We start from the raw sequence: 27,939 nt of genomic DNA, 5'->3' as shown, positions 1-27,939 counted from the left end.
CCCGGGCAGGTCTCGAACCCGCAGGCTCAGGCAATCCACTTACCTCAGCCTCCCAAAGGCACGGGATTACAGGCTGAGCCACCGAGCCCAGCTAGTATCTCCTTTAGTGTTTCTCTAACATGTGATTTAGTGCCTGGCACATAGTAGGTAACTAATAAATATATTTGTTGGGTGCATATATGAATTAATAAGTGGGCAAATGGATTGAATGAACCACATCTTTCTGGAAGAATCAAGAAGGGCTACTAAAAGGAAGCCATTTTATTTTACTTTTTTAGAAACAGTCTGGCTCTGTCACCCAGGCTGGAGTACAGTGGCACCATCATAGCTTACTGCAGCCTGGAATTTTTGGCCTCAAGCAATCCTTCCACCTCAGCCTTCCAAGTAGCTGGGACGACAGGCTTGTCCTGTAGCCTGGCTAATTTTTTTTTTTTCATAGCAACAGAGTCTTTCTGTGTTGCCTAGGTTGATCTTGAACCAGCCTCAAGTGACCCTCCTGCTTTGGCCTCCCAAAGGGTTGGAATTACAGGTGTGAGCCACCACTCTCAGCCATATTTAATTTTTTAGAGCTTTATCTCAAATGCTGTTGCATATATGCGTGCATGCATTCAATCATTTACTGAGTACCTGCTGTGTACCAGGTGGCTAAGGTAGAAAAGGTCTCTGTCTTCATGAAGGTTGCGTTCTAGTGGGAGGGGGACAACCCTAAGTAATCAAACGAACATTTCAGATATTGACAGGTTTGATGGCGATATTAACACAGGTTAGTGGTGGTGGCTTGGGGAGGCACAGATCAGGGTGGCTGAAACTCAGCACCTGTAGGGATGGCACAGGTGAGCAGCTTATAAGCAAGTAGGGCACAGACACAGATATGAAGCGCAGGGCCATGTAATGAAGGGTGGAGGAGGGGTGTGAACCTGAGGTCAGGCTGTGGTGGGGAGACAGGAGGGGGTATGGGAAACCTCCCATAGGCGGAATCCACAGGAGACTGGAGGAAGGTGTGATTCTCAGGAGAGGAGGAGGCTGGATACAGAGGCATGAGGGTGGACCAACTTTCACTTGTTAGGGTCAGTGGCCTCTAACTTGGGAAGGGAGTCTGTCGATGTTTTTATTCTACTCTTGGACACACATCACTGCTGGGAATCCAGCAGGGAAGGTAGACAGGGGAGTGAGAAGGAGCCCGGCTGGCTCTCAGGACTGGCTGGGAGGAGTGTGGTGTAGGGAGGGCAGCACACAAGACCTTTTGCCTTTCTTCATTTTCTAGCCTGTATTCCACGTCATGGGATTCTCTGTCACTGGGAGAGTCTTGAATGGACCTGAAGGAGAAGGTGTCCCGGAGGCAGTAGTCACTCTGAATAACCAGATCAAAGGTGGGCTGATACACTGGCCCTGAGATTGTTCGCCAGTGCTTTTTTTGGATCACAGAAATGGACAGGAAGTGAATCTTAACAACTGTGTGAAACATGCCAGCTTTTTGTCTCACATATTCTTGTGTATGTGTAAGGATGTGCAGTTGTATTGGGTTCATCTTGTGTGTGTGTGTTTTTGTTTTATAGTCAAAACAAAAGCGGATGGCTCATTCCGCCTAGAGAACATAACCGCAGGGACGTACACCATCCATGCTCAGAAAGAGCACCTCTACTTTGAGATGGTCACGATCAAAATCGCACCGAACACACCTCAGCTGGCCGACATTATTGCAACTGGGTAAGCTTCACATGTGTGGATTTGGATGCACCGGTGCTTGTGTTGCAGCCATTGGAGAACAGAATGACCGGCAAGCTGACTGTGTTTCTGCCAAGTATCCGCATCCAGCTGTGATACCTGTTGAGAAGCTCAGGATGGCTCCTTTAGAGAGATTGGTGTAAACCTTATAAATTGGATGCTTTGTGAAAATTCTCTTGATTCACGTTAAAATGAATTTGTTATGTCAGGAAAATATTCATGTCTGCCTTTACATCTGGGTGACTTTCCTTTGCTTAATCCTTGAAGACACCGGAAGGTAGTATAGTTGGTTGAGGAATTTCCTTGCAAGGTGCTGCAGATCATTGGCATGGTTCTTCCTGCTTACTAGTTAGTGGTTAGATTTTGTAAGTACAGGAGGGGACATCCTCGGTTGAATTCGTGTAGTTTTATCGTCATCTGAAGCAGGATCGTGTAGTGCAGAGACCCCGGGCCTTGGAGTCAGTTCTTGGGTCTTTCCCTCCCCTGCATGTGACCTGCAGAATAGGGATGCTGCTGTCTTGCTTTTGGACAGAACAGGTGCTCACAGAGCAGTAGCTTGGAAGCTTAGGAGAGAGGTATCGTGAGCCAAGGCCAGCCATGTCAAGCAGCATGAGGGGGATGAGAGTGTCAGGCTGGGTGCTGTGGCCATGTACTGGTAGACCAGGGAACGTGATGGAGCCAGAAGGGCTGGAAAGGGCAGACCTCAGAGCAGTTCCTCACCCATCAGAGCATGGGGGCTTCCTCCAGGTGACATGGGGCCATGAACGGATTTGAGCACGATTTGATCTTTGCTTTCAGTAGGGCATTCTCCTGGCATGGAGAAGGGCGGCTTTGAAGGGGACATGACTAGGGTGTGGGAGGCTGGAAAATAAAAGTCAAGGACAGGTTGGCATGATAGGGGTGCCCAGCTTGAGAGGTGGGATGGCTGGGGATAGAAAGAAGAGCCAGTGAGGTGATGAGGGTTCGGTTTTGGCCGTGTGGGTCTGCGGGACGACTAGATGGAGCTCTCTAATAGGTGCTTGGACAGGTTGTAAATCAGAAGAGCTGGAGGCAGGCTTATCTAACCAGAACTCCAGTAGGCACAAGCAGGGGGGACTAAAAGAACAGTAGACTCAGAGTGGAGTGCTAGTGCTGATGGGTTGGCCCAAGGAGGACTTGGAGGGGTGATCATAGGAGCTAAGAGAGAAAAGGTACAAGGTGGTGCCTGACCAGCAGGTCCCAGAAGTTGAGCCCGGAAACAGTTCATTGGCTTGGTCTCTGAGGACACCATGGGATCCTTTTCTCTGGACAGATGCGGGTCAAAGTCAGGCGGTTCAGTGGTAAAAGGGAGGTGAGGAAGCAAATCGCCCTCAGAAACTACTTCTTGGGTTGAAACCCACCCTTCCTTCTGAGTGACTGCTCCGGGAAAGGCACTGTGAGAAGCGCTGAGTGTATAATAATCAGGCAACAACCCAGAGATGGGCTTTCACCTGCTGGGGAGACAGACCTAAGACACACATAACTGTGGTTATCACTCACAGCAAGATACCTGGGCACAGTGAGGAGACCTCACTTGGGTCGGGAGCTCTGGAAGGTGTTCTGGTTGCCAAGCCTGTAGGGAAGACTAAAAACCTGGTTGGGCCTTCCCAAGAGGGGAGCAGTGTGCTCAGGCCTGGACAGAGTGGACAGATCCAAAAGGCAGTTGATGTGGCTGGGGGCAACTGTCGAGGCCCGAGGGCACAGAGCCCCAGGTGTGCTGTGGGGACGGGCTCCTTTTCCCAAATGCAGTGAAAATGGGAGGGCTGGTGGCAAGAGAGTGATATGATCGTGACATTTACAAAGTTTGTTTCCTTCTTCGCCACTGTGTGGAGAGTGGATCGAGGGATGCCAAAGTGTGAGTGGAGGGATCAGACAGAGGTGGCGGCAGTTGTCCAGAGGAGATACGGTGGGACTGGGACCAGGGTGCTGGTGGGGGTAGGAAACGGATGCACGTGATGGGTCACGCAGAGTGAGCACCCCCAGGTTTGTGCTGCTGGAGTCCCAAGTTTCTTATCTGAGCTGCTGGTGAAGGGAGGAGGTGCTGTTCACAGAGACGGGGCACAGGCATTTTTTTTTTCCTTAAAGGGGAATATTTGTACCAAAGAAAGAAAAATCACATTTTTGAGCATCTTTGGAAAAACTCATCTTTTTCTTTTGGGCAAGCACAGCACATTTGCCTTTTTAACACACTGATATTTCTTGTTTTCTTTTTTAAAAAAATTACCCAACTTATTTTAAATGTAAACTTGGACACCTCTCCAAATGACTATGAGAATGTAGTTATCTCAGTATCCACCAAGTTTACCAGTTTCTATCCAAAATATATTAAATCTTGCTAAAAGAATTTATCAGCACACCAAATCAACTTTTAGGGCTTCAGTAACAGGTGGGGGTCTGACTTGGCCCATTGGCCATAATTTGTTGAGTGAGCTCATGTGGCCGGGTGCTCACTTCCCCCTGAAGAAATGGATGTGCTTTTAATTTTTCTTAGATTACAGATATACAGCCTATCACCATTTTGCTGTTCCTCTGTTTTGTATTTGAGGCAGAAAAGTCTCAAATAAAGGGCTTTGGTATAACCAAACCTCCTGCCAGCTTTTGGTTTATTTTTCCACACCAAACCAGTATACATTTGAGGTTTGGGGAAAACAGACTCTTCTCCTGAATGAGAACATGAGCTCAGACAGATCTTATGGCTAAAGTGTTTACAACTTAGGGAGGTAAAGAGCTTTAGCTGGAAATGCTGAATTCCAGCATTCCGTGTACCTCATAATTGTCAGAATCCAACATTCTGTGTTATTTTTCTGTCGAAAGTAACAACTGCTTTTTATCTAAAAGAATTCCCTAGGATTAGGAAGTGTGACCTTTAAGCAGTTGAAGAAATTGTTGTGGCATCCAGCTGTGGTACATTACTACTTTAACACACTGCTGGCTAAAATGGAGACTAGCCACCAGTGTGGTCTTGTGGATGTGCCTTTTGTGTGGTTCTCCCGGGACACTTTGCGGTGGCTTCTGCTCACTTAGAACCACAAATCTGAGCCATTGCCTCACCAGGGCTTTTCACTCAGAAGTTGTGTTTGTGACTCTTAGCGCCTAAGGAGCTCAGTTTTAGCTTTGCTTTTTTTTTCTTATTTACCTTTTCAGTTCCAATCTCTATTTGCTTTTATCCCTGCATTATGTATCATCACAAGCAAGGAAGATGTCTTTGACCAACCTGCCTTATTTTATGGCCTGGTTAATGCCAGTTTCTTAGGCTGCTCCCAGCTCTTGCTTTTAAGGGCTAGCCCACATTTTCACTTTGAGGCTGCTTCACTATCAGTGATCGAATTACCTGAAATATTTGTATTATCTGCAGGTTTTCTGAAAATTCCTTCTATAATGGGGGATTGCCAGATATCACTCAGAACACACGGCCCTACCGTGGGCCCCTGCTCTGCAGAAAGTGGTCCATCCAATCTCCTCCCCAAAAGCTGCTTTTTAAAACCATAGTCATCTGGACTCCCTTCAGTGCCTTCATTAAGTTAAACTAGTCCCAGGAACAAGGGCTGGGAGAGGGCTGCGTCCTTTTGGTTGATAATAGACTTTCCTGTTGTAATTGAGTTCTCACTTCTTTTTGCAGGTTCAGTGTCTGTGGTCAGATATCAATCATTCGATTTCCTGACGCTGTCAAGCAGATGAGTAAATACAAAGTTGTCCTATTGTCTCAAGACAAGGACAAGTCTTTGGTCACCGTGGAGACGGATGCTCATGGATCATTTTGTTTTAAAGCAAAACCAGGGAGTTACAAAGTTCAGGTACTGTGAGTTTTTTAAAATTCAAAATGTTTGAGAAAAAACAATGATTTTTAAAAGGTTGTTAGCTAAACATGGGGTTTGAGAAGGAGCGTTCCAATTTCCTACTTCTTACATTTTATTTTTAAATTTTTTTTTACGACAAAGTCTCATTCTGTTGCCCAGGCTAGAGTGCAGTGGCACAATCACAGCTCACTGCAGCCTCAAACTTCTGGGTTCAGGCAAATCCTCCACCTCAACCTTTTGAGGAGCTAGGACTACCGGCATGAGTCACCACACCTAACTAGTTTTTGGATTTTTTTTTTTGTGGAGATGAGGTCTTGCTATCCTGGGCTCAAGCAGTCCTCTTGCCTCAACCTACCAAAGTGCTGGGATTACACATATTAGTCACTTATTTCTAATTCTTCATGTTCCTGCACGTCACAGCTAGTAGAGCTGGATAGGTATCTAGTCCAAAAATAATGCTGCATGCCTTCCTCTTTTCCAGTGGTGTTTATCAGGGGTCAGTATCAGGGTACTGGTCTCTCCTCTACCTTCTTAGGCTTCTGGCTGATGTAGAAAATCCATGTGTCCAAGATGAGGTCAGAATGAACTCTTTATTAATGGCAGCTAAAAAATTACCACGGTGGATTGCTTCTGGGACTCTAGGCCCAAGTGAAACTTCCCGTTTCCTGCTTTGTCCTGACCTGAAGACAGCTGGGCAGGGACCGTGTGTCTTATCCAGACAGAGAAGTGAGAGAGGACCTGGCCTGTTGTCTCACCATGAGGGTGAAGGCCAGAGCACCGCCAGGCCAAGTCAGCAAGAGACAAGACAGAGCAGAGGCCAGCCCACTGTACCTTTCAGAACAGAGCCCTGACCTTGGGAAAGACCATGTCTCTGGGTCACAGACTCTCAGTCATCACATCAGCAGTGGCTCCTCCTCGCAGAAGAACAAGTAATGTGAGGGAGAGGGCCGGAAGGGTTCCCTCAGCCTGTGTTTTCCAGGGCAGAATAGATGCCTCCTTCTGTGGTACACCAGGTAGGAGATGGTGTTCTCTCTGTTCCCGCTGAGCGGTATGGTATGTGTGTTGACAGCTGCCTTTGTAGATGGCAGCCAGCTTCGTGCAGAGATGGCCATCTTGGCAGGCCTTTGAAGCCCTTTCTGAAACATGATGGACTTTTCCAAGGAATGGCAATTCCATAATCTAATCTTTACCAGGGATAAAATAGGTGACGACTGCTCCTTCTCCCATTCCTCTTCTTAGCCTGGGAAAGCTCCATGGAAGAAAAGGAAGAAGAAAATGGCTTAATTCCACCCAGGAGTCAGCCTTATAGTGTCGACAAGTTCACTAAGCTAGGAAGAGGGACCGGGATCTAGTGTGGTTTCCAGCCAGTATACCAGTGATCCTGCCCACCCTGTGGGTCCCTGGGGAATTGTGCCTGATACATTGGTGCACACCACGGGACTATTGACAACGAGTGTTTTATGTTAGGTATCTATGTGCTTTCTTAAGGCAAGTTACTCGTGGATTTGTTGTGATTATAAAACTTGGCCTGGAAATGAACCTTTGTCCTTCCTAATCTACTTAGCCTGGGACTCAGAGGAACATAAGTCGGGGGAAGACACCCCTAACACAGCCTCTAATGTTCCTTCCACGTGTTTCTGCAGGTGATGGTTCCCGAGGCAGAGACCAGAGCAGGGCTGACATTGAAGCCCCAGACATTTCCTCTTACTGTGACTGACAGACCTGTGATGGATGTGGCCTTTGTGCAGTTTTTGGCATCAGTTTCTGGGAAAGTCTCTTGTTTGGGTAAGGTGTCACTTGAAAGCAAAAATAGAGAATTTCAAAGTAGGCAGGCAGGATGGAATTTGAGTGAACTTTTCCTCATTGGAAGCATGAAAGATACATGCAGAGCTTGTTCCTGGAAAGTGGTTTTTGAGAACCTTACTGCACAGAATTCTTTCTGAATAATTGCCTCATGAGTCACCAGAGCATTCTCTTCGAGTTTTTCTGCTTTGGCTCCCAAAGGAGCACACAGGTTTCTTTTTTTTTCCCTCTCTGACTGGGAGGAAGATGGCATTGAACCCAGGTTTCAATCCTAGCTATGTGTCTTACCAGCTGTGAGACTATGCATTTTACTTGCCCAGCCTCAATTTTTCATTTGTGAAATGAGAATACTACCACCTCAAGGTTTTTAATGTGATCATGTCAAGAGGTAGTGCAGCACAGTGACTGAGAGCGTAGACTCTGAAACTGGATTTTATGGACTGGACCTCCAGCAATGTGACTGGGGCAAGTTACCTAACCTCTCTGTGCTTTCGAGTCCCTTATGTGTAATATGGAGATAGTAATAGTACCTACTTCACAGGGTTGTGAGGACCAAGTGAGTTGGTGTGTATAGAGCCTGTAGAATCATACGTGTGACACAGAAAGAGCCATGTAAATCTTTGCTGTTGTCAGTAACAATGTCATTACTATCAAGGGCCTGGTTCCATGCCTGGTGTAACACAGACGTTCAGTCACTGCTTCATCACTTTTCCCCTCTTTCTGCTCTTTCTGGTGCTCCATAAGTGTCACTTTCTCCATTTCATCCATTTCACTTAGTAGGTTCTCTGGGAATGTTGCTTTTTCTTTTCTCTCTTCTGCTCCGGCTCCAGCAGGAGCATTCAGTAAACGATAGGGCTGCCTGCACTTGCATTGTTAGCCACTCAGACCCTGCATCGGGGAGATGTCTTGAACTTGAGTGGGTGCATTTTATCTTGAAAGAAGCCGCCCAACACCGCCTCTCAGGAGCTCAGCAGTAGCACACAGACCACAGAAGCTGAGGATCAAGCATGGGCTCAGTGTTGGGGAGGGCAGTCACATGAGGCCTTCCCTCTTTCCTCTGCAGACACCTGTGGTGACCTGCTGGTGACCCTGCAGTCCCTGAGCCGCCAGGGGGAGAAGCGAAGCCTCCAGCTCTCCGGCAAGGTCAACTCCATGACTTTCACGTTTGACAGCGTGCTTCCTGGAAAATACAAAAGTAAGAAGTGCACACTACCTCTCGTGGCCCTCACATACTTCCTGTCTCTGTAAACTTTTTAAAATCCAGTTCTCAGATTGTGTCATGACAATATATCTTTGTTTAACTTTTCTTTGCCCATGACATTGACCGAGCATTACTTAGTGATGTAGGAGTTGAGGTCTGCGAACTCAGTGCCACTGATGACTCCTGGCTGCTTCTCTTTAGGGAGGGTCCCTGACTCATGCCATTTTGTTTCTAAGTGCCAGAAGAGAGTATGAGTTAGTTCCACTGACGTGTTCTACCAGTTCACACCAGTATGACCTTGGCAAGTTCCTTGATCTCTCTGAGACTGTTTTTCCATCTGTGAAACAGGCGTAATAGAGCCTCCTGCAGAATATAGAACTAAATGAAGTTTGTAAAGCCCCATGTATAGTGCCTGGTAAGCAACAGGTACTGGTGAATGTTATATCCCTTCTCCTCACCCTTCTCCAGAAGCTGCTTCTTGCCTGTGTTTCTGCTTTTCCAAAAAATCAACTTGGAGCTGCTGGCAAGAGATGGCCTGTAAAATAGACTGCTTTTTTCTGGGGAGTTATATTTTTGTTCATCAGGAGGTGGCAAGCTATAGACCAGGGGTTGTCTGTTTTTACAAATAAAGCGTCCTGAGAACATAGCCACGGCTATTTGTTCCTATGTTGTCTGTGACTGCCTGTGTGTTACAGGGGCAGAATTGAATAGTCAAAACCTGCAAATCGTGTAGCCAGCATGAAAAAGTGCCGATCCCTGTGTACCTCACTTGCAGCCCGATCTTTTAGGCCTAGTTGGATTTCTTTCTTAGTGATGTCATAACCAGTTCTAGTTTTCCTTTAGCAGAAATTTGTCCCAAGAATTGCTAAATGTATGTAAGTATATGTTTATATCTGTGTGTACTCATACACACATTTGTTGAGTTATGTCATTGTCATTTTTCCTGGTGGTGACAGGAGAGGTGGTGTGCTTTCTGCTCATGTATCTCTGTGTGTATTTGCTCCTGCAGTCAGCATCATGCATGAGGATTGGTGCTGGAAGAACAAGAGTCTGGAGGTAGAAGTTCTGGAAGATGACGTGTCAGCGGTTGAGTTTAGACAGACGGGCTACATGCTGAGATGCTCTCTGTCTCATGCCATCACTCTGGTATGTGTGGCTGTGGTGAGTCTGTGGAAGAGACTCAACTTGTAGAAACAAAGAAAGACTAGCACGCCAGAATGTTCTAACTATAGTCAAGTCAAACTTCCTTTTCTGTCCTTCAACTTGCCCACTGTCAGGAAGGCGTAATCAGGAAGCATTTAAAGTCCCTTAGTGGGATGATGCCTGGATTTAGGAGATTCATTAAGAGGTGCCACCAAGGATATGTGTTCTAGTGCAGAGTTGACATAGTGGTGCAGGGCCACTCGTGAATTTTCTAAATTGTCTTGATGTCAAGCTGTGACAAATACCATGTTCGGGTCTCAGTTTCTCAGTAGAAAAACTAAGGCAGCTGGCAATTAAGTGACTGCTTATGTTGGACACTGGAGGAATTGAAACTGGCATTTCAAATACCAGCTTATTGCCCTAATTTCTTGACTATAAAAACTCGACAAACCATTTTGTTATAGGAGATGGGCAAATGACTATCCAGTTGAGAATGAGTGACAGACATTTACAAAACCGCTCCTTTTCAGCAGTGGATTTCTGGTTAAGAGTAGGATCCATATTCCTTGATAATGGCCAATAAGGCCCTTCCTGACTCCAACCTTCCCTTTTACCCTGGGTCCCTGCCACCCTGGCCTTTTCCAGTTCCACATCAAGCTTGTTCTTTCCTCAGGGCCTTTGCACATGTTCTCCTTTCTCGCTGGAATGCTGTGTCTTTTCCTGATGGTTTCTTCTTATCGTTCAGGCCACAACCCCACACTTAGCTGCTCAGGAGAGGGCTGTTATGACAGCTAAAGAACCCTCTGCCAGGATCGCTCTTGATCCCACTCCCCACTTATTTTCTTCATAGCTCCATCACTTACTAGCTGCAATTACTAATTTATCGGAGGACTCGTTGACTTTCTGTCTTCCCATATTAGAATGTAAGCCTCCTGGAACAGAAGCCACATCACTGCCCCCCAAGGCCCAGCAGTGTGTCTGTCACATCGCAACATCACAGGTGCTCAATAAATATTAGTTGATCGAATGAAAGAGCATGATTTTGCTGGAAGTTCTGGAAGGTTTTTAATTTTCCTATGGCACCCAACTGCTCAAATGATTAATGGGCAAAACAGATGACTGGTTTGGAAACAGAAATATTATTCATCATTGTGGTGTCTCCATCTCTCCTAGTAAGTCATTGTATTGGCTTTGATCCTTTAGGAGTTTTATCAGGATGGAAATGGACCTGAGAACGTGGGGATTTATAACCTCTCCAAAGGAGTCAACCGATTCTGCCTCTCCAAGCCTGGTAAGTTTGGAAGGATTGATGTGCTGCAAATTAGAGAAGTGGAAAGGCAGCAGGGATGGCTCATAGGCGTTTCTCCCTGCCTCGGTTCTGTTTTCACCAGGCACCCATTTCAGCTGTGTTTGGCACACTCTTGTTTTTCTGTCTCCCTTGGATTTGATTTGGGTAGACATTGCTGGGCCCTTTTACCTCTACAAATATTATACCATTGGTCAATGACCTTGCTTTATAGTGATCTTTTAAAGTCGAATCATCTCCCACTTGGTTTAAAATCCTTTCATGGCTTCTGTCTCTCTTTGAACTTTTTTGAGATAGAACTTGCATACCATGAAATTCACCCATTTAAGATGTACAAAAAAATGATTTTTCTTGAATTCACCAAGTTACACAGCTGTTACCATAATCCAGTTTTAGAACATTTTTGTTACCCTAGGCAGATCCTTTGTGCCTTTTGACAGTTAATCCCCGTTTCTGGCCCCAGGCAGTCATGGGTTTATTTTCTGTCTCTATGGACTTTCCTTTTCTGGACATTTCATATGAATGATATTGTACAATACTGGTATTTTCCCTGGCTCCTTTCATGTAACATGTTGTTTTTGAAGTTGTGGCATCTATCAGTAGTTGGTTCCTTTATGTTGCTGAATAGTATCTGTTGTGTGGATAGATTACGCTTTGTGTATCCACTTGCAGATGGTAGATATTTGGTTGGTCTCCAGTATTTGGCTATTACAAATAGTGTTGCTATGAACATGATTTATGTCCATAAAAGTCTTTGTATATTTTCATTTTCCTTATCTAGATACTAGGAATAGAATTGTTGGATTGTATGGTCAAATTATGTTCTTTAAAGAAATCATCATATTGTTTTCAAAGGGGCTGTACCATGTGGCTCTCCCACTAGCCATACATGAGGATTCCTGTTTCTCCACATTCTTGCCAACATCTGTCATTACTTTTTTCATTTTAGCCATTCTGGTAGGTGTGAAGTAGTATCTCGTGTTTTATTTTGCATTTTCCTGATGAATAATTTAGTGGCTTCTCTTGCTTCCTGAGATAAAATATACAATCTTAATCCGACCTTGAGCTCTTGTATGACCCAGCCCTGCTGGCCTCCCTCTCCTCCAGCCACTCTGTCCTTCCAGGTGTCGGTTAGGCTGCCTTTGACTGCGCGTAACGAAACCCATACAACAGTGCCATCAAATGGAACGAAGTCTGGCAGTGTGTGACTGCCTGTAGGTTCAGCAGCTGGTGGATGTTGGGGTAGTGTCTGAGCTTCTTTTGATCTTTCCCTTGTATTTTTCACCTTCTGTTTTCAAGATGGCTATGGTTGCCTCATAAAAACTTATAATGTTTTAGGGCAGGAGGGTGAGGTGGGAACAGGCAAACACCTTCCCAAGTACCTTGCTCCAGTAAGTTGCTTTTATGCATCATTGGCCAGAACCGTGTCACCTGGTCACCTCCAGCTGCAAGGAAGGCTGGGACAGTTGGATATATTGCCCAAAGCTGGGCACATTGCCGCCTGAACATTACCAGGGAGTGTCCTGAAGGCAGGAAGGACAGTAGTTTAGGAACCAGCTCTTTAGCCCTGATGCAGAGACTATTCTCTGTGGAAGTGCCCCCACCCTTCTGGCCTTCTCCGACTAGCCTGGGCCTTCTTACCTATCACTTCTTGGCTCAGCATTACTTACCCTGGGGAGGATGGTCTCCAGTGTCAATAAGGCCTCCCCTGGACAATTGCTCTCAGCACCCGGCTCTGTCCCCTTCCTGCATGGGCCTTAGTCGGTCTATCTGTGGCTATCAACTGCCTCCTCTTTCTGGAGGGTAAGTGCCATGAGGGCAGGGACCACAGCTGTGCCACTCCTCATTGCAGACCAGCACCTAGCATGGCGCCTGGCCTGGGGGAGGTGCTCTGTCAATATCTGTTGAATGAAGGACAGACTGAATGAACCGAATCATTCTTTTCAGGGGTAGCTGTACCGGGGCTGCTCTGTGCAATGAAGACAGCTGGGTGGTCTGAACTAATTTCAGGTTTTTGTAGGAAGTATGGCCAAAATACTGGCAAATGATCATTTGGGGAAATACATTGTTATACTTTGCTTCTTCCTGAAATTGTCTTTATTCCTCTGGCAAATGATGTAGTATGCTCTTACCCTACATAGGCTCATGGCATAAAAGTGTTTTCTATAATGGTTTCATAATTTTCTGAGGGTTTCTTACTCCCTACCCCCTTTTAGGAATAGTTATAGGAAGGAATTGAGGCTTTGGTTAGGTTTCTTTATTTTTTGAGTAGAGGTCTCACTCTGTTGCCCAGACTAGAGCACAGTGGCACAATCACAACTCACTGCAGCCTGTACCTCCTGGGCTCAGGCAATCCTTCCACCTTAGCCTCCTGAATAGTTGGGACTACAGGCAACTGCCACTATGCCCAGCTAATTTTTTCAATTTTATTTTTTGTACTGATGAGGCCAGGCTGGTCTTATACTCCTGGGTTCAAGCAGTCCTCCTGCCTCAGCCTCCCAAAGTGCTAGGATTACAGGCATTAGCCACTGTGCATGACTGACTGTCTTTTGGATCAGATCTTTAACAGAATCTTTTAAGTAGAAAATTGTTCTCAGTGTAATTTGCGTAGAAATGTACTCTCTGTTCTTCGTGTGCATATGTTTGTTAGCTTGGTCTGTGCAGATTCATTGCTGTGAGTTGTTAAATTATGGAAAATGAAAACCCTATGCCTGTGAGTGGGCTGTTAAATGGATTGGGTCATTGGTGAGAAGTCATCGTGGGCAGCAGAGAGATGTCGGCTTGGAATTTCTCATCCCATTAATGCAGTGTGTTTGAGTTTCGAATGGAAGGGGCTGCCTTTGAATTTCAAATGTCGTGATTGCTCCACCTAGTAGATGCCATTGTCTGAAAATTACCTTTGATTTCCTGTCTGCAGGTGTGTACAAAGTGACCCCTCGCTCTTGCCACCGGTTTGAGCAGGCGTTCTACACCTATGACACGTAAGCCCAGATGTGGAATACTTGGTGGTGTTTGTGTGCATTCTGTGCAGAGAGTGAGCGTGCACCTCTTTCTTCTTCATTTACTTCTGAGAACAAAAGGAATTTTTACTTTTTTTTTTTCTGGAAGAGGCAAGGTTTGGCATTAAACTGACTTCCCAGATAAGGGTTTTAAGTTACTGGATTAGTCACTGAGGAACTAGAGATAGAATCTCTTTCCCAAGAGATCTGTAACCCTAGGATAGAAGACTGTATAGAAGACTGTGTTTTTGAAGTGATTTAAATATAATCTTTGCCAAATCTCCCAGTCCTCACTGATGGGAATCTCTCAAACGCAAGTCTGCCATTTTTATATTCTTACATGCGTATGTGGGTTTCCCTGGAAACTGTAAGTGTAAAATTTTGGAGTATAGGATTAGTTTACTCTTTAAAATACTTGTGTGGCTCTCTAGCAAGTTCCTCCCAAACTTAAAGCAACATCCCCCAGGAAGGGGGCCCCAAAAGAGTGTCAGTGATCTTCAAGAATGGCCAAGTAATATTACTAGTGTTATCTCCCTACTTCTTTGATTTATAGGTCTTCACCCAGTATCTTGACGCTGACAGCCATTCGCCACCATGTCCTTGGAACTATCACCACCGACAAAATGATGGATGTCACCGTGACTATCAAGTAAGATGAGTGTTCTACGGTAGGCTGGGAATGGGGAGATGAGGCCTGGGAATCTCAGACTCTGAAAATGCGTTTTGATTTCTTGTCTCTGGGTGTACATACAAGTGGCCTTCCCTCTTATATAGGACATAGCTGCCAATTCATAGCAGCCTTGATCCTTTCTTTTATGATTCAAGAATTACCTGTGGGCAAGGAAGAGCCTTGCAACAGCTTGTTTCAGTATCTTAAATTTCTGTTTGAACTCTATACTTCTTGTCTTTGCTAAGGAGGAAAAAACCTCTGGGGTTTGTTCACTATATTTCAGGTATTTTAGCAAATTCAAAAAAATTGCCTATTTTTCTTTAGACCTTTTCCTGAAGGCTTAGGAAATAGAGATGATACCTGATACAAGATGGATTCTGAGAGAAAGCATTTGAAAGGCAGTCCCTTACCAGGGGCCATTATCATGTAGTTGTCACCTCTGAGGGCATTTTTACAGTGTGGTGAGGGACATCTGACACCCGAATTTTCTTGAGAAATTGGGATCTTCAGTGTGTAGGCACTGGGCATGTGAGGCGCAGCCTGGAGCATACATATTTGCCAAGGAGGTCGACAGTGGTCAAAGAGTCATATGCATCACTGTAAAGTGACCTCTGTACTGAGTGCTATGAGCTTGTCCTGGGGCTAGGGGCATGTAGGAGAGTAGGCTGGCAGATGCCAGGCCATGGTAAGGTTCTCAGTTTTTGTCTTACAGACTGCATTGACATGTTTTGAGTAGAGGGATGGCTTTTGTTTCAAAAGGCTCCCCTAGTTTCTGAGTGGATGGCAGAAGGGAGGGGCCCAAGAGTGGGAGGCGATGGAGGCAGGGGGAGGAGGCTCGCAGAGTCCATGGGAGAGGGGATGGGGGCCTCAGCCAGACTGATGGCTGCGAAGACGGGGATCCGTGGACGGAGAGTTGTTGAGGGCCAGAGTCGACAGGACGTGGCATTGGACTGCCCACTGGGCCAGGGAAGGAGGGTATCAGGGATGGCCTAGCTTCTGGTTTGATGAGAGCTAGATTTTAGGGGGAGGGTGTGCTGGGGGCCTGGTATGGCCCAACATGGTGCTGGCACAGTGCCAATGACTCTTCTGCTTGGGAAGTGTTAGTTATTGGTATAACTAGAAATCCATGTTCTCACCAATAGTGACTCCATGTGACCTTCCTTTCATCTTGACAACATTCATTTTTGTAACTTAAGAAGGGCTTTTGTGTCGCTTGCTTGTGCCGGGGATTGTATGGGAAGTGCTTTCCAGCTGGACATAGCCACTTGTATCCACTTGACTTACTGATCCAAAGCCAGATGTGGTAACCACCCTCCACACCCTCCTTGGTAGTTGTCCCTGTTTAGAAATGGCAGCCCCCTTTTTCTCATTGTCCCTTGATTTTTTTCCTTCTCTTACACCCCATATCCAGCCAGGCCCTCAGCAAATCTTTGGCTTTGCAACCAAAATATATCTGCAATCCATCGATCTGTCCCTTAACACTCCTCCATCAGACTTTGGTGTGACCCATGCCTGTCTGTCACTTGGGTCCTTGAGCCAGCTGCCGTCTGGTCTCCCTGTCTCAGCTGTTGCTCTGTGACAGCGTGCTTGCTGTGCGGCAGCTGGGTGGTCCTTGGGTGGTGGAGATCTGATCATTCCTCACCTTAAACTCAGTGACTGCATCCTGCTCAGAATCAAGCCCAAGGTTGCTCCGAGCCTGAGGCCTCAGTCCGACACCTGCGGCCCTAGTTTCTGTCTGACCCATCTGATTCCTCTCTGGGTCCCTCTGCCTGGGCTATGTTGGCCTCCTTGCTGTCCCTTGAACATCCGAGTGAATTCTGTCTCCCAGGGCATGGCACACAGCATTCCTCTGCCTGAGCCACATGCTGACTCTCCCTAACTTCAGACACTGCTCAGTGTCACCCTGTCAGAGAGGCTTGGCTGCCCCTGTAATGTAGAATAGCTCCCAGTGCTCTCTTCTCCCATGCGGTTCTGTTTTTCCTCATTGTGCTGATTGTCTGATATAATCTGTTTATTGTCTGCCCCTTCCCACTGGAGTGTGGGTTCCTCAGGGGTGGTTGTCCGCCTTATTGACGCTGTGTCCTCAGTGCCCAGAGCAGAGGTGGGCCCATGAGCAGTGCATGCTCTCCGTGAAGACTGAGTGACAGAATGGGGTAGGGGTGTGGAGAGAGTCCCTATGCCATGTGGACACTGACAGACTTTATCAATTCATCGTAAGTCAATGGCATTTTATTCCAACCCAGATCTGCCAGATCCTGCTGCCATCATTACCAAGTCCAGTTTTTGTTTTTTGTTAAACTATTTGTCTGTTTAAAACAGAAGACTGTGCCACTGGGGTGTCATTAGAAGGCGTTCAGTGTTTTACTCCATGTGGCAGCCAGAGTGCGTCTTCCGTGGTGGAGATCCCATCATTCCTGCTCGAAGAACGTCAACCTCTCACTGAGCACAGGGATGAGCGGCCACCTCCTGTGGGCTCCCTTTTCTCTTTTCCAGGTCTTCAATTGACAGCGAGCCCGCCTTGGTCCTAGGCCCTCTGAAGTCCGTGCAGGAGCTGCGGAGGGAGCAGCAGCTGGCCGAGATTGAGACCCGCCGGCAGGAGAGGGAGAAGAATGGCAAGGAGGGGAGCGGTGAGGGGAGGACCAAGCCTCCTGTGCAGGAGATGGTGGAGGAGCTGCAGGGCCCCTTCTCCTATGACTTCTCCTACTGGGCACGGTGAGCTCTCACGCTCATTTCTCATCAGTTTCCCCTGTTTGGAGGATCAGAACTGGTCAAACGGAAGTCTTTTAATTGTTTTAGGTCTGGAGAGAAAATCACTGTTACACCCTCATCTAAAGAGCTGCTCTTTTATCCCCCTTCCATGGAAGCCACCGTCAGTGGCGGTGAGTGTCAACTCCGTGAGCGAATGTCATGCCTTTGCAATTGTTCCTTCACCTGTGTTTAAACATTGATTTGTGTTGTTACTTTAGTGAAAGCCATCTTTGTAAGCCCCCTTGCATATCCTCTCTGGCACACAGATGTTGCTTTTTGATGGGTGAATGAATGAACGATATAAGTAAATCAAAGTAACTGTTTCTATTAGAATTGAGGTGATCTTTTTGGAAAAGACCTTGGTTTTCTTTGACATTATCAGAGTGACACTGGAAGGTAGTTGCAGAGCAAAATCACTAGTTTCTAAAAAGTGAATGTTTGCCTTGATGTGTCTGAATTGTTAATGACTTTTCTTTTGTTTGTCAAAGTGTGATGGGAGTGTGATGGGAGGATGAATGATTGAAGTGATTGTGGAGTATTTGTCTTTTGGCAGCTGAGAATTCTTTGAGTGGTGGGCATAGGGCTTGTGTTTGGAAGTGGAGTGTCTGAAGAGCATGGCTGTCTCACAGGCAGGCTCTGTGGGGCAGCCTCCGCACTGGGCCCTCTGGAGGCTGAGCAGCATAGCCTCCTCTCTGTTGTAAAGGGTTCACTCCTGAGCTGTGTCCTTGTGAGAACCCCAGGAGAATGGCAGTGAAAACCCGGCTTCACCGTTTGTTCAGCTCACCTGCTCAAGTCCTCGCTGGCTGAGCAAAGCCTTTCAGGGGTGGAAAGAGGCTCGGGCTGCCTCCAGTTAGAGCTTTCTGGGGTCTTAAGAAACTTTGTTTAGAACTAGCTTCTAATACCTTAGATCTAGGCCCTCCTTCCATGGGAAACTCAGCCAAAAGGCTCATCTCTCTGCAGTGGCATACTATTCTTGAGTTTCTTTCTCCCCTTTTTAGAAAACTGCCCAGGGAAGCTGATCGAGATCCATGGGAAGGCAGGTCTGTTTCTAGAGGGCCAGATCCACCCTGAGTTGGAGGGAGTCGAGATTGTCATCAGTGAAAAGGGCCTGAGTTCACCCCTGATCACAGTCTTCACTGATGACAAAGGGGCTTACAGGTAAGCCTATGGATAAGTACGTTTCCTTGGGACCAACTGGGGAGCCTGATATTCTTGGGGTCAGTGATGCTTCCTCTAAGATTTGAACCAAGGCTGTCTGTAGCATTTTGCTTTCTCTTCTTCAGTGTTGGCCCCCTGCACAGTGACCTGGAGTACACCGTGACCTCACAGAAGGAGGGCTATGTTTTGACTGCGGTGGAAGGAACCATAGGAGACTTTAAGGCTTATGCCTTGGCCGGTGTAAGCTTTGAGGTAACACCTTATTTTTACAAGGCAGTTTTATTGAGGTATAATTAACATACAATGAACTTGCACAAAAAAACATGCAACTTGGTGGTTTTGACATATAAATACGTCCATGAGCACACCTCCACAGCGTAAATAGTCAATGCGTCCATCACTCCCAGGCTTCTTCCTGCCCCTTGGTGATCCCCCTCAACATCTGATCTGCTTTATGTCACTGTCGATTCATTTGCATTTTCTGGAGTTTGTTTTGTATAAATGGAATCATACAGGATGTACTCTCTCTCTCTCTCTTTTTTGGGTCTGACTTCTTTCACTCAGCCTAATTTGGAGAGCTATTGACTTTAGCATATTTATGTGCCTTTTGAGAAGCGGTCTAGGCTTCCATCCTTAGCTGTTCTATGTTGAAGGACACAGAATGTTCTTCTGGTAGCGTCTGCCTTCCAGCTCTCTCCCACCAGCCCTTCTTGGGAAGAAGCATGCTGTGTGTTGTACAAAGTGAGTCTGGAAGTCCTTGAGTATGGGCATTTACAAATTGCAGCCCAAAGGAGAAGGTCCGGTCACATCACATGAAAACTTAAAATTCTGTATTGCTGAATACATTTTAAGCCAAATTGAAAGATCTCCAGACTGGGAAGCAATATTTGTATCATAAACAATATCTCCAGTTTACAAGAAGCCCCAACAATCAATAAGAAAGAGTCAACCCAATAGAAAAAAATGAACAAAGGCTGTGGAAAGGCAGCTCATGGAAGTAGTGCAAGTGATCAGCAAACTCAGAAATGCCCAGCCTTGGCAGGCACAGAGGACATGCAGAGGAAGCTGATATCCAAACACTGGCTTGAGGAGTTAGATTTGCAATAATTAAGACGATATCTGTTGTTTGGGAATGTATATTTTCCTATGCATACATAATTTACAGAACTGTTTGTGGCCACAACCACTTTGGAACACAGTTCACTCATAGCTTTCTGATGTAAAGTGCACATATTCAACATTCCACTCCTAGGAATTGATTGCTCAGATGAAGAGAAGACCTAAGTGCACAAAGATGGATGCTTGGAGACATTGTGGTTGACTTTCTTTATTAGGAAAACAGGTGGCTGCCTGCATGCTGACCCTTTCTTTAGAATGTTATTTAAAGGTTGGACATGGTGACTCATGTCTGTAATCCCATCATTTTGGGAGGCTGAGGCAGGAGGATCACTTGAGACCAGTTTGAGACAAAACTGGATAACATAGTGAGACACCTGTCTCTACAAAAAAATTTTAAAAAGCTGGAGCTATGATGTGCGCCTGTAGTCCTAATTGTTAGGGAAGCTGAGGCAGGAGGATTGCTAGAGCCCAGGAGTTTGAGACTAGCTTGGCATGTAACAAGACCCTGTCTCTAAAAAAAGCAAAATGTTATGCGGTAGTTAAGAAACAGTGAGGCAGACCTCTAAATCCGGGGCTGCAGAAGAGGAGAGCGAGGACAGATTGTTGAGGGAGAGAGCGAGGTGCAGAGCTGTATGTGTAATGTACCATTTTTGTTTTGCCTTCTCCCCTCAGTGAACTCACTGGCCTGTCAACAGTATACATGATGTTTATAAAATTTGCATGGGTATAGAAAGAGTTCTGGAAGACTCCACACCAAACTTTAACATTAGTTTCCTGGGGGGAGGAAGAATAGACCTCACCCCACTCCCATGAATAACATTAAGAGAAAAAGTACTTCTAAGGGTTACCTCTTGGCTTGTGGAAATATCATCTTCCTTGTTAACAGGAGCTTACCCTTGTCCTGGTTTTGTCTGCTCGTTCCCAGATAAAAGCTGAAGATGACCAGCCTCTCCCTGGGGTCCTCCTATCCCTCAGCGGTGGAGTGTTTCGTTCTAACCTCTTGACTCAGGACAATGGCATTCTGACGTTCTCAAACCTGGTAATGTGTCCTGCAGTTCACTGCCTGCCTGTCTTCTCCTAGAGAGGGCCAGAAGGTGGCGAGCTTGACTGTGTGTGACTTGACAACGTGAGAGCAGAAAACTAACACGGGTGGTTCAGGTTTCTTAGGGATCACATTAGAGTACTGCTCTTGCTGCAACGCCATGCTCCTAATTCGTGTTCCCTTCCACACGCACTTGTTTTCTGGTCACCCACTTGTCACTAACAGTGAATTAACTTCCCTGGCCACAGAGGCTCCGCTTCTTGGTGTCCCTTTGTTTTGCCACGAGATTGTGGTATTTATAATTTCGAGCCTTGTTTGTGGTTAGCTCGTGTTTCTTCTGCAAAGCCACTCCATGCGGTGGGAAGATGGCACCAATGAGGCCCTGACCCCATGGGATTCAGGAAGTGCATGTTCATTAGCTTCTTGTCAATTGAGCAAATAAGGGGGCTATTGTGGGGATATCACAGGCCGGAAGTGAGGTGTCTGATAGATCTCATGCTCTCCAGATGCCCACTGCTCCTAACTTGCTGTGTCTTATCAGGCAAGTTACTTTACCTCTCTGAGCTTCCGCTTCTTCATTCATAAAATTCAGATGCAACTCCTACCTCACAGGGTGGTTGTAGGCACATGATAATGACAACTGCCGTTGCTAGAACCATGATTGTCATGACCTGGCTGTGACTGTTGATTGTAGAGATGGGGCTATGTTTCTGGCTGTCTGGGAAGCCCTGGAGCTCCTGTGGTGTAATTCTGGCCAATCATGACTTTCGTCCCCATCCCTTAAGCTATACCTAGACATGTCCTGAGGCCCATGTGATTGTCTTGACAGAGCCCTGGCCAGTATTACTTCAAGCCCATGATGAAGGAGTTCCGGTTCGAACCGTCCTCACAGATGATCGAGGTGCAGGAGGGCCAGAACCTGAGGATCACTATCACAGGGTACCGCACAGCCTACAGGCAAGTGGCCCCGCTGGAGATTCACTCATGCTGGCGCCCAGAAGCACACCCCGGGCTTCATGTGGGTTTTAACTGGGAGGAAGGGAGAGGAGACATGAGGCCAAGGTCTCTTGGCTGCTGCCCTTCTCTCCTAATATCTCAGCCTGGTGGGTCAGGCTTAAATTTTCTGCTTTGAAATTGGCATGAGAGAGCTTATTGAATTGCTCAAATATTTTTTATTTTAATTTAAATTTGGGTTACATTTTTAAAAAGAGAAAATGTATTCACCTGAGTAACTCTTCAAAATGTTGCAAATAGTGTGCTGTGGTGTCAAGTTTCCTTCTGTCCTTGTCTCGCATTTACCCAGGTTCCCCTTCCAGGAGACAGCTAGTTTTTCCAAATCCTTTTCCAAATCCCAGTTTTTCCAAATCCTTCCAGAGATAATTTATTCAAATACTAGGTAGGAATGGTTAGATGTATTCATACATATATACATGTATACACATAGACTCATATATACATTTTTTTACTCACATATGCAAAAGCACTTTAGATGAAGATTAACCAGAAAGATTGGGCTTAGAAAGTGGGCTATTTTCAACTGAATATGTGGAATAAGAGAGGAAATGAGTTATTTCCATGATATTTTATGTTTCATTATTTAAAATAGGCCTAGCAAGAATAAAATAAAGCCTAGTCTCCTAAAATGTCAATTTTCTGAGCACCCTTCAGATGGTATGAGAAGGGAAACTAGTGACAGCTTGCCCTCTGGTGGGGCAGGCGTGGTTAGGAAGTGGCACAGCCACACCGGGTGCCCAGGTCATGGGGTGCAGTTCCTACTGAGCTGTTTGTCCCCGTAACTGTTGTCAGCGTGGAACGCTTTCCCTGGGCTCTTCTGGGTGCTTCGGACAACCGTGGGTGCATCACGTTCTGTCTCTCGCCACGCTAGTTGCTACGGTACAGTGTCATCTTTAAACGGAGAACCGGAGCAGGGTGTTGCTGTGGAGGCTGTGGGCCAGGGTGACTGTAGCATTTATGGAGAAGACACCGTGACCGACGAAGAGGGCAGGTTTCGGCTGCGTGGCTTGCTGGTGAGCCCTGGAACGTGTCTTATTAGGGACCCCTTCTCATCCTGTGTCCACAGACTCCTAGGAGTGGGGTGGGTGAGAGGGCTGGGTGGGGGCCCTGGAACCTCCCAGTCTCTGTCTTAACTGGCAGGTCTCCCCGACAGGTCAGGTTGGAATTCTGTGACCAAATCAAGTTTGACAACCATGGGTTTGGTGCAACTTTTCCCTAGCAGTGTGGTGATGACTTATGCCTGGGCTCTCAGACCAAGTGCCTGTTGGGCCAGAATGACTGAAGGAGGCTGGGGGTGGGGGTGGGCAGTAGGGCGTGGTGAGGACTTTGGACAGGGATTGCCCTGGAAAGGGGACGGCCTGTTACTCAGCCCCAGCTCATTGGAGCCATGTGGGAAGACAGACGCAGGGCTGACAGATTGTTTGAATTTTTGAAAGAGAAATCAGAAATTCAGATTTCTATGTGAAAATGCCCAATTTTTAGATGTTAACAACTAATTAGGAGGAAAAATATCCCCACACCTTCTTTGACTTATTGGTCCCTGGCTGCTAAATTGCAACATTTGGCTTAAGGTTTGGTTCATTTGTTCATTCATTATTTTTTTTTTTTTTTGCTCATTCAACAGGCAGTATATATCATAGAAGTCATTAAGAAGGAGTGTGAGTTGAATAGTACCCAGTGGACTGGAATCTGGTCCCCAGCCTTTCAGATTCACAAACTGAGCATTTGTAGTTGACCCCAGAGACAGTAATACTAACTTGATAACAGATGAATGTTTACCTCAATCACGTGAGCTGAGATGCAAGTCTGTTTCCCAGTTTATCTATGTATCTTGGGGTGAGACTGCTTTTTCCTAAGACAAGGATACTCCTGTTGTGTGTCCAGGGCAGCCTACTCTCAGGTTTTAGGGTACCTGGACACCTGGAAGTCAGGCCAGATAGTGGCTTGGTGAGCACAGAGTGTTCAAGCCAAAGGAAGTGGGTGGATGTGGCCATGCTCAGGTCAGGGATATAGATGTTATGATCCAGAGAGGAGGCAGAGCTGGATGCGCTCTGACTGCAAGGCCTCTGACCCCTGCTCTGCCACTGCTCCCCCTGGCATGTGTCCTCAGAGTCATCATGCCGGTGGCTTCTTGCCATCCATGTGGGTCTGGACCTGTTTTACATGGCCGCTCCCTCCTACTGTCCCTGTCCTCTGGCTGCTGCCCAGCAGCTCACGTTCCCCAGGCATAAGAGAGTCTGCTGTCCTCCAGGCCTGACTTCCTTCCTCATAGCAATGATTCCAGAGAGGGTGGCATGCTGCTTTCTCGTGCTGGCTGTGGCCGCGTATGGGGAGGGGGAAGGGCGTAGAGCCCAGGCCTCATCTCCACACTGAGTGCAGGCATAGCCTCTGCAGGCTGTCCTTTGTTCCCTACATGGATGCCCTTCTGCTCTGGTCTGCTGGGGTTCGAGTCCTGCCTCAGTCATTCCCTAGCTTGATGAGTTTAGGTACGATTTCCGTCCTTTCCTTGTCTATTTTGTCATCTGTAAAATGAAGCTGAGAGTAACATCTACCTCATTGGATAACTGAATTTTAAATGAGTCAACACAAGTAAAACACACAGAGGCTGCCTGGCACTTCACCCTGTCATTGTGTAGTTTTAAAAGCAAGAACAGACAAAACCTCCCGAGGAGAACTGCGAGCTGACTTCTGCTTACAGCTTTTCTCCATCTAGGGGCAGTAGCCGGAGGGCTGTGGGGCCCTTGCAGTTCAGCTCTCAGCTAGGGCCTCCCTCGTCGATTTTTGCTTCGAGAATGGAAATTCCACAGCACCCTCTCTGTTCCTCCTCGTGCCTTGTTGACCTAGACATGTTCTGAACTTCCTGACTTCACACATTTTAGTTAATTTAAACCAAACATAGTTTTCTTCTTCACTGCAATAAGATTTCCCCTTTTTTGGTAGAAACAGCCTCTCTATATTGCCCAGGTCTCAAACTCTTGGCCTCAAGGGATCCTCCCGAGGTAGCCTCCCAAGTAGCTGAGATTACAGGACGAGGCAGATTTCCAGATTTCCATTGTAATTGATGCTGCCTCCTCCTCCCACTGCTTCCTTCTCTCACAAGTGTTCCTTCACCACTGCCCTCCCCCCTCACCTTTCTGTACTATTTTGAGGTGCCCCCTGGTGGCAGCCCATGCCTTCCATGTGCAAGGCCTCCTGCAGACCACAGACTCTGAAGGGATAGCCTTTGCTGTGTCTCCTCAAGGGTTTGGGATTTGAGTTTGCCATTCTCCCAGAGGACGACTTACTGGAGGTCCCTTGTTGAAAACTTCTAAGGATCTTGGCCCCAGTGAGGAGGCTCACCTGGGCCCAATTGTTCTTACACCTTGCCGGGCAGTGCTGTCAGGACACGTCTTGGGGAGGGAAGCTGCACCCCAGGCAGTGCTGCCAGAGGATGGCGGTGAATCCTTGAGACAGTTGGCCACAAGCAAGGAGGCAGGGCTGGTTAGGTTGGAGCGTTGCCCTGATGGTCACCTGGCTGGCCTAGACTCTGACCGAGTGGCTCCTCCCCGCTTCAGGGGCCTGTCTCTCCTTTTCTTCAAAACCAGCTCCTTGTGTATTTTTCTCTCTAAGGTGCAAATAGCTGTTTTGAACGAACCTGGTGCTGCCAGTCCTAATTGGGCTGTACAGTGAATGAACATGCCTTTTAGTACTCATAAATGTTTTTAAAAATAACAGCTTTGTTGTTTTTGTAAAAGCTCATTATAAAATAACTCAAAAAACGTGTAGGAATGGGCAAGCCCTTTAGGGAGCAGCCCTCTCCAAAGCCCCTACCTGGAAAATCCTCCCAGATGTGGTATGGTGAAGGCATTTCTGACAGTTCTACCTGCACACACAGGTGATGGAGATATATCATGTCAGGTGACTAGAGCATATGATCCACTGTCCCTGCTAGTTTAGAAATACACTGCTATAGAGTTTTCTTTCTCCTCTTACATACACATGGACGCCTTTGAACTCAGCCCAGTGCTTCTGATCCTGATGCGTCACTGGGTTGGTTGTGTTCTTGGTGATTGGAAATTGGTTGTTTTAAAAGTTTTTTCACCAGACTCGGTGGCTCAAGCCTGTAATCCCAGCACTTTGGGAGGCTGAGGAAAGAGGATTGCTTGAGCTCAGGGGTTCAAGACCAGCCTTGGCAACTTGGTGAGACCTTGTCTCTACAATAAGTAAAAAAATAAGTCTGGTGTGGTAGCACATGTCTGTAGTTCCAGCACTTTGGGAGGCTGAGGTGAGAGGATTGGAGGAGCAAGGTGAGAGGATCTCCTGAGCCCAGGGGTTCGAGACCAGCCTGAGCAACTTGGCGAGACCTAATCTCTACAATAAATTTCAAAATTAGCTGGGCACGGTGGTATGAACCTGTAGTTCTCAGTTACTTGGAAGATTGATGCAGAAGTATCACCTGAGCCCAGCAGGTCGAGGCTGTGGTGGCATGAGCATGCCACTGCACTCCAACCTCGGTGACAGAGTAAGACTGATTCAGAAAAAAAAAAGTTTTTTAGAATAATGACTTTTGGTAAACATGATATATGCCTATAGATTTGAGCAACAGAATAACCTCAGGTCCCTCTTCCCAGAAATAATATTCGTCGTAAGCATTTGGGAGTACCATCCCTATTTCACTCAATGCAAATATACAGGTAAAGGGGCGGGTGAATGCGGAAGAAAGGAATTTTAGCAGAGTAAGAGCGTAATATGCTTGTAATTTTGAAATAAGAAACCAACTTTGGTTTTCCCCGGGTAGAAGAAAATGAAACTGAACTGGAATTGAAGCAATTGTAGAACTTTAGATGTTTCTCCACCAGGGGTGCTTTTAAAGGAACTCTAAGCTCTTAAGAATGTTACTAGGCCACAGATTGGGACAGAAAGTGAGAGAATGGAAATGCTTGGTGACGATGTGCAGTCAAGCCAGGCTCAGATCAGGTGTGTTGGGACAGGGCCCCTTTCTAGCGAAGTGACTCCTGGGTTTATTTGCAGCCAGGATGTGTGTACCATGTTCAGCTCAAGGCAGAAGGAAACGACCACATTGAGCGGGCTCTCCCCCACCATCGGGTGATTGAGGTAAGGCGTCAGGTGCTGTGCCGCCCTTGGTTGGGTTGCTTCCCTGATCAGAAATCCTTGCATTCTCCTCCAGCTGTCTGCCTTTCGTCTGTGTGTGTGTTGGTGGGGGAACTTCATATCCTAATTAAGGGTCCTCTTAGAGTAGCGTCGTCTTCACCAGCAGCATCTTCTGTGGGTTTAATGAACAGCAGTGCTGTCATGCATCCAGAAAGGAAATTGGAACTGTTGTATCCCCACTGCCCCTGCAAGCTCTGATCATTATTCTGCAAGTTAAGGATCTTAAGGCACAAATAGCATTTCAAATCAAGGGAGGGTAATAAAGAGAACATGGGCATAGTTGGTAGCAGGGCCACCCACTTTCTTAAGTTCAGATGACCTTCCCCCTCCTGTCTGGGGGGCAGAGACCTTTGGTATTCAGTATCATGACTTAGCTAAATTAATCCCCAAAGAGGCTGTCCTCTAGGGCATAGAATGTGGTCGGGAGTCATTTGAAGTAAGGCTTTTCTCTGACTAACTCTCATTGTCAAGACTAGAAAGCTAGGGTAGGACAAGAGGAACTGCCTCTAGGTGACTTTATTTAGGTGGCTTTGTTAGGCATGACAATTGTCAAGTGTTTGGGGGAGGGTGATGGGCCATTTTGAACTCTGGACCTGGGAAATGAATTTCTCGATGTCTTTATGCCATCTAGCATTTCAAATGGCTGGAATGGCTGAATCTCAAACCAATATGCTTTTCAATTGTATATATTTTTGATATGGTAACTTAGACTGGGATCACAGGTAACGTGGACTGTGGCTGGGCAGGAATGGGAGGGAAGTGAACACTCTGGGGTCTCACCAGCTGCAAGCACAAACCCCACCCAGAGAGGCAGCTGTGACTGTCCTGCTCATGGCTGCAGCTTTCTCCTTTTCTTCAGAAAAGCTGGGAATCTGGCTTTGTATACAAAATTCCTCACTTTTAAAAATGCTGGCAAGCCGGCTCGGTGGCTCAGCTTGTAATCCCACGCCTTTGGGAGGCTGAGGTGATGGATTGCCTGAGCCCGCGGGTTCGAGACCCGCCTGCGCAACTGGGCGAGATCTCATCTGTACAATAAATCAAAAAT

The 27,939-nt window shown here is 46.6% G+C and overlaps 1 protein-coding gene across 3 annotated transcripts in view; it reads left to right on the top strand.

The window, feature by feature from the left end:
• LOC103271437 (nodal modulator 1) overlaps nt 1–27,939 on the top strand; it is a 59,328-nt gene that overhangs the window by 19,208 nt on the left and 12,181 nt on the right. For all 3 annotated transcript variants that reach the window (XM_008068911.2, XM_021717986.1, XM_021717987.1), the window contains 17 exons: nt 1,265–1,370; nt 1,557–1,707; nt 5,363–5,537; nt 7,184–7,325; nt 8,407–8,538; nt 9,554–9,690; nt 10,891–10,978; nt 13,911–13,974; nt 14,546–14,641; nt 17,156–17,374; nt 17,459–17,541; nt 18,409–18,568; nt 18,694–18,820; nt 20,613–20,726; nt 21,559–21,686; nt 22,615–22,756; nt 26,754–26,837. In XM_008068911.2, the coding sequence (XP_008067102.1) occupies nt 1,265–1,370; nt 1,557–1,707; nt 5,363–5,537; nt 7,184–7,325; nt 8,407–8,538; nt 9,554–9,690; nt 10,891–10,978; nt 13,911–13,974; nt 14,546–14,641; nt 17,156–17,374; nt 17,459–17,541; nt 18,409–18,568; nt 18,694–18,820; nt 20,613–20,726; nt 21,559–21,686; nt 22,615–22,756; nt 26,754–26,837 (2,148 nt within the window). The remainder of the gene's footprint in view (nt 1–1,264; nt 1,371–1,556; nt 1,708–5,362; nt 5,538–7,183; nt 7,326–8,406; nt 8,539–9,553; nt 9,691–10,890; nt 10,979–13,910; nt 13,975–14,545; nt 14,642–17,155; nt 17,375–17,458; nt 17,542–18,408; nt 18,569–18,693; nt 18,821–20,612; nt 20,727–21,558; nt 21,687–22,614; nt 22,757–26,753; nt 26,838–27,939) is intronic.

This window comes from Carlito syrichta, unplaced genomic scaffold (assembly GCF_000164805.1).
Source record: "Carlito syrichta isolate Samal-C Ts95f unplaced genomic scaffold, Tarsius_syrichta-2.0.1 Scaffold311662, whole genome shotgun sequence".
In the NCBI taxonomy this organism is placed as follows: Eukaryota; Metazoa; Chordata; class Mammalia; order Primates; family Tarsiidae; genus Carlito; species Carlito syrichta.
The sequence above is the reverse complement of the archived record's forward strand: the minus strand, read 5'-3'. Positions and strand labels throughout refer to the sequence as shown.